Raw genomic sequence first — 12,500 nt, forward strand, 5'->3', positions numbered from 1 at the left:
CAACAGCCACTGCTCCACGTAAGTTTTATTATTTCCCCTCCTCCATGTTGTTCAGAAAATTAATGGGCACGATCTATATTACATTTCCATGTGCTGGAGGTCATTAGTCACATTGCAAAGTTTGCTTAAAATGACCCACATAGTGAAAAGTGTTCACAGTTTAAGAATAACCAAAGTTACAATTGGTCATTTTGCTCAGTATGACTTATGGGTATGTTTACAGCGTTCATAAACAAAGCAGCGTGATTTGATAAATTGAGAAAACTCCAATTGTTGTTGAGCAACAAATCACGTGATCGATAACTCGGTTGGACGAAAACATGAATATAGATCGTTCCCATTAACGGGTTTACGTGTATTTTCTTTGATGTTATACAACTTGTGCAATACATGAAGCATGAGGAAGATTAAGAAAGTATTAAAGATTAGATAAGTTGTTTTAGCGAATATGAAAACGTGTAAATAAAATTGTCTTAAGTGTAACTCCTGCTTTACGGATGTGAAAGCTGGAAAATGACATCCTACATAATACAGAAGCTAGACATTTTTCAAAGCAAATGTCTAAAAAGAATTTTCAACATATTGTGCGGCTATGTGGTCTTGTGGTATGACACTCACTTTCGGATCCGAAGGTCCTGGGTTTGAGGCTCGCTCGGCGCATAGTTGAGTCCTTGAAAAATACTCTTTACTCACATTATCTCACCGTACTCAGGTGTAAAATGAGTACCTGACCGTTAACAGCGTTGTCTCTGTCCGAAAAAATTGTAATATTGCCTAATAGGCGTCATGTTTCGTTCTACATGTTACGTGCTGCTGTTGGTCAGGGACCCCTTGTAAAGCGCTTTGAGCACATTTAGTGGATATTGCGCTATATAAAATCTCACTAAACTCAATAAATATTTTGGCCACAAAAATAAAAACTGGATCTATTGAAGAAAGCTGACTGCACTAGCATTGAAAGCCAAATAAAAAGAAGATGGCATTGGCTGGGTCATGTGGCCAGAATGGAAAAAGGGTCACTTCCCAAAAACAGCCCTGTAGTGGACAGAAGACGGGAAGAGAAAGTGGAGAAGACCCAAAAGAAACCTGGCGTAGGACGATGGAAAAAGAGTGTAAAGGAAGCAGGCCTGTCCTTGAATACAATACAGCCACCGCAAAAACAGCCAACCGCAAAAAAAATTTAAAAAAATGGAGATGTCTGGTGGATGCTATATGTGCCTCAAGACCCGAAGAGGATTAAGTAAGTAAGTAGGGAAATAAAATTGACCGTTCTGAGATCCAAACCTGCATTGCACGGGTTGCTAGGCATGTTTGTCAAACGAGTTTGTCACACATTTTCACATCACATACATTTGCTATTACGGATGCATTGATTCTCTTCAAAACTTCATCGAAGTAGGTGTTAATATAAGGTATCAAACAGAACTGTTATAAAAGACACTTATCAATTCTCTATGTATCTAACTAATTTTTTTTTTTGGTTTTATATTCGTTTCAGCGCCAGTACCAACCGGTAAGAAGATTAGTTATCCTCCTCCTCCTCCTCTTCCCCCTCCTCCCCCTCCGCCTCCTCTTCCTCTTCCTCCTCCTCCTCCTCCTCCTCCTCCTCCTCCTCCTCCTCCTCCTCATCATCATCATCATCATCATCATCATCATCACCATCATCATCACTACCATAATCGTCATCAGCAAGATCGTCATTATCATAATTTATGAAACATCCATTGTTAAAACCATAATGTCAACATCATTAATATTTCATTATCATCATCACCATAGACATCATTATCTCTACTTCATTCACATATAATAACATCATCATTAATATTCATTGTTTTTAAAATCTTCATTTCAGTCCCAATTCCTCGCGGTAAGTAATTCAATCAATTAAAAATAACAATTAAAAATTGAGCTTTTATATAGAGCAACATCCACTAAATGTGCTCAAAGCGCTTTACAAAGGGTCCCTGGTCAACAGAAACATTTAACATGTAGGACGGGACATGACGCCTGTTAGGCGATATTAAAATTTTTCGAACAAAGACAACGCTGTTAACGACCAGGTACTCATTTTACACCTGAGTACGGTGAGAGAATGTGAGTAAAGAGTCTTTTCCAAGGACTCAACAATGCGCCGAGCGAGGCCCGAGCCCAGGACCTTCCGATCTGAAAACATTGTTTTGTTTATTCATCTTAACAACGCCACTACCACATTATCTCATTCATCTGTAGTGTTTCATTCATCCTGTTTTGTTGATAAAGGGGAAACCTGAAACGTTCATTTGATTTGTTTTCGTAATTAAATTGAAGCTTACATTCAATTTCACATTATTATTTATTTCTTCGAGCTTCGAGCAGCAACAGTTACATTAACTCTCTCCTTACCAGCCATTTTCAGGATTTTCCCCAAAACTTCACACCCAACTAAAACATAAAAATAGATTTTTTATCACTCAGCAGCAAAATTCTTGCGATACATAATTTCTTTAGCAAATCATACTCAACAACACACTGTTCATTTTCTTTAAATTTCATGATGTACAAAAGAAATTTGAATAAGAAAAAGGTTGGTTGTGTCGTAACGAATGTGACGATTTTCATATAGATAGTTGGTAAGGAGAGGGTTAGAAGTACTTTCGGACATTATATTGAGCACTACAAAAGACAGCTCGATTGTCTTTTACTTTTTAACCCTCTTCTTACCACTACACAAAAATCATCACATAATTTGTGACCCTTCGCCTCAAAACAGTGTTAAGTCGGGTTAGTTAAGATGTATAAGACTTGTGTTGAGTTTGTATGTTTTATTGAGGAGAATGGATACCATGTTTTAGGGTGCTAATGCCAACAAATTATATTTTTGACCAGTTTGACATTTATTTCGGCTTTTAGGCATGTGGTTCGTTCCGACATAATACCGTTTTGAGACGATGGGTCACATTTGTCACGATACAATGAACATATTTCTTAATCTGATTTATTTTGTTCATTACAATATCCTATGCTGTTATGCTGAACAAAAATGTGCCCACCTAGTAGATATGTAGGTACGCATTTCTAATGAATTTGAGTGTAAAAAAGCAAGTTCTGTATTGGGTAGGTATCTATAACATTTCTGGAAAATCATGAATATGGACGGTAAGGAGAGAGTTAAGCAACGACGCTTGGCGCACACCATCAAATACTATTACTGGAAAGAAGTAAGTGAATATGGTCGGTAAGGAGAGAGTTAAGCAACGGCGCTTGGCGCACACCATCAAATAATATTACTGGAAAGAAGTAAGTGTAAAATTAAAATAAATAAAGTAGCATTTCCTTTATTCATCCTCATGGGAAATTTATCTCCAGGGTGTATCTCCATAAATGACTGATATAACTTAGGGGTCCGCCGCAGTGCAGTGCCACAAGATTAGCAATAGAAGCGAGTTTTTTTTGTTTTTTTTTTTTTTGTTTTTGTTTTTTGCTTAACCCTCTAACTGGACATTGTGTTGCAGAGACCAATTTTTCTTAACAAAATATAGAATATACTAATTACTATTCTATTTGAAAAATTCTACTTTTGTGTTGGGTGGGTGTGAAGTTTCGGGAAAATTTCGGAAAATAGCTGGTAGGAAGAGAGTTAATGAAAAAAGGGAATGCTGACAGCTTTAATCTTGGTTTCCTGGCTGGAAGTGCAGTGCTTTTATCCACTCGGCCATCTCGCCACTCGTATGTCACGTCACGATCACTGTCCTCAAGGAAATTAGGTTCAAATCTTAACACGATATTACAGAATAGAAACCTGGGTTACAACTTAAGATGGTTATAACAGTGTTTCCGATGAATCATGTTCTATGTTATTTGTGACCCTTCGCCTCAAAACGGTATTAAGTCGGGTTGGTAAAGATGTTGAAAATTGAATTTGTAGCCAGAAATATCAGATTTGTGTTGAGTTCGTGTGTTTCATTGATGAGAATGGATACCATGTTTTAGGGTGCAAATGCCAACAATTTATATTTTTGACCAGTTTAACATTTAATTCGGCTTCTAGGCATATGGTTCGTTCCGACTTAATACCGTTTTGAGACGATGAGTCCCATTTCTATTTTCCAGATTGCACCACACATTTAGACCTCATCTTTGCCATAGATGGTTCCAATTCCATGTATGAAAACAATTTCAAAACAGAGAAATCCGCCATTGGCAATTTGATTCAGCGACTGAAGGTGAGTGCGAATGAATTAAAAGTTAGACAATATCAAATAAATAGATGGTTTGAATATATATCCGTCCATCCATCCATCCATCTATCTATCTATCTATCTATCTATCTATCTATCTATCTATCTATCTATCTATCTATCTATCTATCTATCTATCTATCTATCTATCTATCTATCTATCTATCTATCTATCTACCTATCTATCTATCTACCTATCTACCTATCTATCTACCTATCTATCTATCAATCTATCAATCTATCTATCTATCTATCTATCTATCTATCTATCTATCTATCTATCTATCTATCTATATATATATATATATATATATATATATATATATATATATATATATCCAACCATCTATCTATCTATCTATCTATCTATCTATCTATCTATCTATCTATCTATCTATCTATCTATCTATCTATCTATCTATCTATCTATCTATATATTCATCCATCCATCTATCTCGTAATAAATGATTAAATCAACCCTTTTTGTACATCTTCGGGAAATACCAAAGCTTAATTTCACTTCTAAATATTTTTTACAGCTAGTCAAGTTGAAAAAGTATGAAATTTGAGAAAAGTTGCTGGATACCTTTCCAATACATCTGACCATAACTTCATGAAAAATCACCCGGTTCACTTCAAATAAAGATTAAAATGCTCTGGGGAGCATATTCTTTCAAAAAAATCTAAATAAATAAATAAATAAATAATAAATACATAAATACATGAATAAATAAATCAATAAATAAGTACATTTTAAAAAAATGCAAATCCAAAATGTTCATGATCCGACTGATTATCTCTCTCCTTACCAGCCATTTTCAGGATTTTCCCCAAAACTTCACACCCAACTAACACAAAAATAGATTTTGTAATCACTCAAACACAATAGCAGTAAGTTCTTGCCATACATATATTGTTTCTTTAGCGAAACATGCTCTACATGACAACACATTGTTCGTTTCTTTAAATTTTATGATGTACAAAAGAAATTTGAATAAGAACAATGTTGGTTGTATGGTAACGAATGTGACGATTTTCCTATAGGGAATAAGATTAGCGGAAGAGTAGCGTCCCTTGATTGGACGTGACCTTACAGAGAGAACGTCAATTTGGTTTTGAAGTGTCTCAAGCCGCTTTCACCGGAAGCGAGGACGAGAGACGCATGCGCACAACCAACATGACGTTCTCTCTCTAATAACATTTTCCGCCGGTGACGTCACAGACTATGGGTGACGTCCAATCAAGGGACGCTACTCTTCCGCTAATCTCATTCCCTATAGTTGGTAAGGAGAGGGTTAAGCCATGCATGCAATGACGCCATCTGTTGTTGATTCTATCTCGTCAGGTGACCCCCAAGGACATCCACGTAGGTCTCGTTCTATTCAGCAGTGACGTGAATTCCCATGAACTCAGTGGAAACGTCAACCAGGTCATTTCAAGTGAGTCCAAATAGGATTTGATTCAATGTCTTATCATGAATTTTTTAGTGGTGGGCAATATCACAAAATTTCGATATCGATACGATACGATATTTCGAGATTTGAAATATCGTTATATCGATATTTATCGATGCAAAGGAATTTTACATCGATATATCGAAATTCGATAAAAACTTTCGATGAACGTGTTTGCCCACCCCCTCCAAACCCTAACACCTCTATTCATGAAAAAGTTCTTCGTTTCTCCATTGTTTTTCATAGTAAACTGATTTTGTGTTTATTTTTGGCTCCATTATTATAAGTGGATAATAACAGGAAATGAAGAAATGATTCCTTGTGTGTCCGAATTTGGCCATGAACGTGACCATCCGGCAGCCCTGAAAAAAAAATAAAAAAATAAAATTGAGTTTTATATAGCGCAATATCCTCTAAATGTGCTCAAAGCGCTTTACAAGGGGTCCCTGGCCAACAGCAACATTTAACATGAGGGACGGGACATTACGCCTGTTAGCGATATTACAATTTCTCGGACAAAGACAACGCTGTTAACGGCCAGGTACTCATTTTACACCTGAGTACGGTGAGAGAATGTGAGTAAAGAGCCTTTTCCAAGGACTCAACTATGCGCCGAGCGCGAGGCTCGAACCCAGGATCTTCCGATCCGAAAGCGAGTGTCATACCACTAGACCACATAGTCGCACCAATAAATACTGCGAACATAATATAATGTATCGTTATCGATATGGAATTTAAAATCGGTATTACTCGATATTGTCATTCATATCGATATATCGATACGATACGTCCAACAATAACCGTTATACTTCGTATGGCAATGTTGTGAGCTTATCAACCAAGCGCATTCTATCTATACTTTGTTCTTCTTCACGACTCCCCAAATTATCCAGATTTGAACGCCTTCCGATACCCCGACGACGACACCAGAACAGACCTAGCTATCCAGCGCGCCCAGGACTTGTTCCAAAGACACGGAGATCGTGGCGTCACCAAAGTCTTGATCATCGTCACGGATGGGAGGTAAGTCACAGCGTGGCGATCGTTAACATATAGCCTGACACTAGAACCATCTTGTTCCACAAGATCTACTACAAAAATTCGTGCCTTAAACGTCCAAACTGGGCGGGGTTCCTGACCTCCCATAGTGGGCAGGGGGGTACATACTGTGTCTTCTATCCCCTATATTTGTTTTCCAACATGCTTTCTGTCTTTGTCTTGGAATGAGATTACTTGGTTTTATCCAGGCCCTTGCAGGATGCCCTGGCTGAGAGGGAAACAGTCAAATGTATGATTAGTTTTGGGAGATGATATTTTTTTCCTTGTAAATCATCTCTCTGTTATGCACTGTATTATGTTTTGTTTACGTATTATATATGATTTGTGAACATTTGAGTGTATTCCTCTTAGTGGGGACCTGTGTTTGTGTCTGTATGAGACTTTTAGGTGATCTCAAACTAAGTACTTTGATAGTGTGCTCTTGGAATCTACATCTGTTTCCTATTTGAACCAGTTCCCCTTTGTCTTACCTTTTCTTGGGTGCTTTAATTATAATTCTAAATCTTTTTACTATCCCATTTTCTTCCTTTTTACTGGCGCTGATATGACCTTAATGTGTTGCAAGCGCCGTAAAACCCTTAAAAACAATAAAACAAAACAACCTTAAACGTCCAAACGACATCAAAGATATCGGCACAAGAACTACGAGGGGACACACAGCAAGAGTAACCATCCCAACATCAAAAACAGACGCCCAAATGTATTGGTTTTTCCCTTCCACTGCCCGACTATGGAATAGCCTCCCAGCTGAAGTGGTTGAAAACGGTTGCCAACATTCTTTTACGCGATTGCTAGAGTTCACAACGTGACTTTTTAATCTCTGTGTTTTTATTTTTAATTAGTATTATGTGCAGAGTTTTAGCAAGTTTAAAATGTAAAACCCTACAAACTGTGGAGTGATCCTCGACAATATTGGAGGTTTCCACAAGACGAAGAAGAAGAAGAAGAAGAAGGAGAAGAAGAAGAAGAAGAAGAAGAAGAAGAAGAAGAAGAAGAAGAAGAAGAAGAAGAAGAAGAAGAAGAAGAAGAAGAAGAAGAACAACAACAACAACAACAACAACAGTGGCTTTGTTTAATATCAATCAATAGTATATCAAGATATTGTGGTACATAATTCTTTGAATAGAATAACAGTGGCTTTGTTTAAATATCAATCAATAGTATATCAATATATTGTGGTACATAATTCTTTGAATAGAATAACAGTGGCTTTGTTTAAATACCAATCAATGGTATATCAAGATATTGTGGTACATAATGCTTTGAATAGAATAACAGTGGCTTTGTTTAAATATCAATCAATAGTATATCAAGATATTGTGGTACATAATACTTTGAATAGAATAACAGTGGCTTTGTTTAAAATCAATCAATAGTATATCAAGATATTGTGGTACATAATTCTTTGAATAGAATAACAGTGGCTTTGTTTAAATACCAATCAATGGTATATCAAGATATTGTGGTACATAATACTTTGAATAGAATAACAGTGGCTTTGTTTAAATATCAATCAATAGTATATCAAGATATTGTGGTACATAATACTTTGAATAGAATAACAGTGGCTTTGTTTAAATATCAATCAATGGTATATCAAGATATTGTGGTACATAATACTTTGAATAGAATAACAGTGGCTTTGTTTAAATACCAATCAATGGTATATCAAGATATTGTGGTACATAATACTTTGAATAGAATAACAGTGGCTTTGTTTAAATATCAATCAATGGTATATCAAGATATTGTGGTACATAATACTTTGAATAGAATAACAGTGGCTTTGTTTAAATACCAATCAATGGTATATCAAGATATTGTGGTACATAATACTTTGAATAGAATAACAGTGGCTTTGTTTAAATATCAATCAATGGTATATCAAGATATTGTGGTACATAATACTTTGAATAGAATGACAGTGGCTTTGTTTAAATACCAATCAATGGTATATCAAGATATTGTGGTACATAATACTTTGAATAGAATAACAGTGGCTTTGTTTAAATATCAATCAATGGTATATCAAGATATTGTGGTACATAATACTTTGAATAGAATAACAGTGGCTTTGTTTAAATATCAATCAATGGTATATCAAGATATTGTGGACCATAATACTTTGAATAGAATAACAGTGGCTTTGTTTAAATATCAATCAATGGTATATCAAGATATTGTGGTACATAATACTTTGAATAGAATAACAGTGGCTTTGTTTAAAATCAATCAATGGTATATCAAGATATTGTGGTACATAATACTTTGAATAGAATAGCAGTGGCTTTGTTTAAAATCAATCAATGGTATATCAAGATATTGTGGTACATAATACTTTGAATAGAATAACAGTGGCTTTGTTTAAATATCAATCAATAGTATATCAAGATATTGTGGTACATAATACTTTGAATAGAATAACAGTGGCTTTGTTTAAAATCAATCAATGGTATATCAAGATATTGTGGTACATAATACTTTGAATAGAATAACAGTGGCTTAGTTTAAATATCAATCAATGGTATATCAAGATATTGTGGTACATAATACTTTGAATAGAATAACAGTGGCTTTGTTTAAATATCAATCAATGGTATATCAAGATATTGTGGTACATAATACTTTGAATAGAATAACAGTGGCTTTGTTTAAAATCAATCAATAGTATATCAAGATATTGTGGTACATAATACTTTGAATAGAATAACAGTGGCTTTGTTTAAATACCAATCAATGGTATATCAAGATATTGTGGTACATAATACTTTGAATAGAATAACAGTGGCTTTGTTTAAATATCAATCAATGGTATATCAAGATATTGTGGTACATAATACTTTGAATAGAATAACAGTGGCTTTGTTTAAAATCAATCAATAGTATATCAAGATATTGTGGTACATAATACTTTGAATAGAATAACAGTGGCTTCAATACCCATTCCAAAACGGTTCAAAATATTATAGTTACATGAAACAGGGAAGAAACGTTGCGATGTCACATCTTATGCTTTTCTGGTTCCTAAATCATTGGAAGTGTGTATGGAACGTCTCCTTCGGAGGATAATAAATAATGAATAGGGGTTACAAATTGAAGCATATGATGGCATAATTATTTTAATAGCAGGATTTATATGCAGATTCTTATTTTTTTTTAAATTGAGCTTTTATATAGCGCAATATCCACTAAATGTGCTCAAAGCGCTTTACAAGCGGTCCCTGGTCAACAGCAACATATAACATGTAGGACGGGACATGACGCCTGTTAGGCGATATTACAATTTTTCGGACAGAGACAACGCTGTTAATGGCCAGGTACTCATTTTACACCTGAGTACGGTGAGAGAATGTGAGTAAAGAGCCTTTTCCATGGACTCAACTATGCGCCGAGCCCGAGGCTCGAACCCAGGACCTTCCGATCCGAAAGCTGGTGTCATACCACTAGACCACATAACCGCAAAAACTTATGATTACGGCGGGGCGTGATAGAGCGAGGATGGATCGTCTTTATTGTCAAGCATCAATTTAGACCAGACAATAAGAAACCAGAAAATCATAATTTAGACAAGGTATGTATTCAGTTCTCCGGGAGAGTAGTTTTACACTTTCAAAGAAATAGGAACCAGTTTTTTTTACATCACACTTTTGTTCCCAATTTCATTGGCCTATTGTCTTGCAACTTATATTCACTGTCCGCCTATGTGGCCCTGTGGTATGACACTCGCTTTCGGATCGGAAGGTCCTGGGTCCGAGCTTCGCTCGGCGCATAGTTGAGTCCTTGGAAAAGGCTCTTCTTTACTCACATTCTCTCACCATACTCGGGTGTAAAATGAGTACCTTCCCGTTAACAGCGTTGTCTCTGTCCGAAAAAAAAGTGTAATATCGCCTAACAGGCGTCGTGTCCCGTCCTACATGTTAAATGTTGCTGTTGGTCAGGGACCCCTTGTAAAGCGCTTTGAGAACGTTGAGTGGATATTGCGCTATATAAAAGCTCAATTTTTTAAAAGATAATTATTAGTTAATTTTTTAAAATGACAACCGTTCTTTTTCTTAAATCTTTAACAGAGCCACGTACCCACAACTGGCACACCAAGCAGCGCAGAAACTGAAGGCCTCCGGTGTTTGGATTTTTGCCTTGGGAGTGACAGACGCCATTAACAAACCAGAGTTAGAGGCTTTGGCAACCAGTCCTAACGAGGTAGGAGCGCGGGAAAACAATTTGTTTATTTAATTTGTGAGAAGGCTCTTTATCTCTCTCCTTACCAGCCATTTGCAGGATTTTCCCCAAAACGTCACACCCAACCAACAACAAAAATATATTTTTTTATCACTCAGACACAATAGCAGTAAAGTTCTTCCAATACATAATTTCTTTAGCAAAACATGCTCTACAACACACTGTTCATTTTCTTTAAATTTTATGATGTACAAGAGAAAATTGAATAAGAAAAATGTTGGGTGTATCGTGACGAATGTGACGATTTTCCTATAGTTGGTAAGGAGAGGGTTAATCGCATTCTCTCACCGTACCCAGGTGTAAAAGGATTACCCTGACATTTATTAACAGCGTTGTCCTTGCCAAAAAAGATAGTAATTAATATCGCCTATCAGGGACAGACTCTGGCATTCGTAAAGTTATGGCCTGATACTGACCAAAAAATGACGTCAAAATGCCAGTCTTTTGCCACAAAAGAAAACAAATCGTGAGTTGTATTTAGTTTAACCAATGAAATAACTTGTTTCCATGAGCTCTACCAACGACAACTCACTAGACGGTGCAAAAACCAAATAATGACGTCAAACTGCCAGTCCTTTTGGATTTCAGTGTCAGGCTATAACTTAACGATGGCTACGGACAGACACAGATTGGTCCTTAAAAAGCGCCAAGAGATCATAATATCGCATGAGATGTTGGCGCTATATAAGTGTGCAGTATTATTATTATTATTATTATTATTATTATTATTATTATTATTATTATTATTATTATTATTATTATTATTATTATTATCATTATTATTATTACTATATTATTATTACTATTATTATTATTATTATTATTATTATTATTATTATTATTATTATTATTATTATTATTATTATTATTATTATTATTATTAGTATTATTATTATTATTATTATTATTATTATTATTATTATTATTATTATTATTATTATTATTATTATTATTATTAAAACGCCAGAAAAATGACAACGATATGATGAGATCATCATCATCACCATCATCACCATCATCATCATCATCATCATCATCATCTTCATCTTCTTCTTTTTCATCATCATCATCATCATCATCATCATCATCATCATCATCGTCATCATCGTCGTCGTCGTCGTCATTATGAAAATTACGCCCCCCCCCCCCCTCCCCAATCATCATTTTTAGAATAATCACCGCCCCTTTAATCCCCCTTTCTTCCTCATCCATCTCAATAGGTACTATACAGCCACGACTTCCAATCTTTGAATAACAACCTGATGCGTCTAGCTAAAGTTGTTTGCGATACAGGTACGCAATTGATTTATAGGGAATGAGATTAGCGGAAGAGTAGCGTCCCTTGTTTGGACGTCACCTTACAGAGAGAACGTCAATATGGTTTTGCGCATGCGTCTCTCTCGTCCTCGCTTTCGTTGAAGTGTCTCATGTCGCTTTCACCGGAAGCGAGGACGAGAGACGCATGCGCAAAACCAAAATGACGTTCTCTCTCTAATAACTTATCCACCGGTAACGTCCAATCAAGGGA

At 35.7% G+C, this 12,500-nt stretch overlaps 1 protein-coding gene across 4 annotated transcripts in view; it reads left to right on the plus strand.

Moving 5' to 3' along the window:
• The window catches only part of LOC144978135 (collagen alpha-6(VI) chain-like), a 66,945-nt gene that overhangs the window by 23,307 nt on the left and 31,138 nt on the right, over positions 1 to 12,500 (plus strand). For 3 of the 4 annotated variants that reach the window (XM_078923791.1, XM_078923788.1, XM_078923789.1), the window contains exons 8-12: positions 4,066 to 4,205; positions 5,566 to 5,659; positions 6,568 to 6,697; positions 10,801 to 10,933; positions 12,193 to 12,265. In XM_078923791.1, the coding sequence (XP_078779917.1) occupies positions 4,066 to 4,205; positions 5,566 to 5,659; positions 6,568 to 6,697; positions 10,801 to 10,933; positions 12,193 to 12,265 (570 nt within the window). Of the gene's footprint in view, positions 1 to 6; positions 19 to 1,498; positions 1,514 to 1,855; positions 1,871 to 4,065; positions 4,206 to 5,565; positions 5,660 to 6,567; positions 6,698 to 10,800; positions 10,934 to 12,192; positions 12,266 to 12,500 lie in introns of all 4 variants that reach the window. The other variant, XM_078923787.1, reaches the window with a different exon arrangement.

Source organism: Berghia stephanieae, chromosome 8 (assembly GCF_034508935.2).
Source record: "Berghia stephanieae isolate SIO BIC M18660-M18661 chromosome 8, UCSD_Bste_1.3, whole genome shotgun sequence".
Classification (NCBI taxonomy): domain Eukaryota; kingdom Metazoa; phylum Mollusca; class Gastropoda; order Nudibranchia; family Aeolidiidae; genus Berghia; species Berghia stephanieae.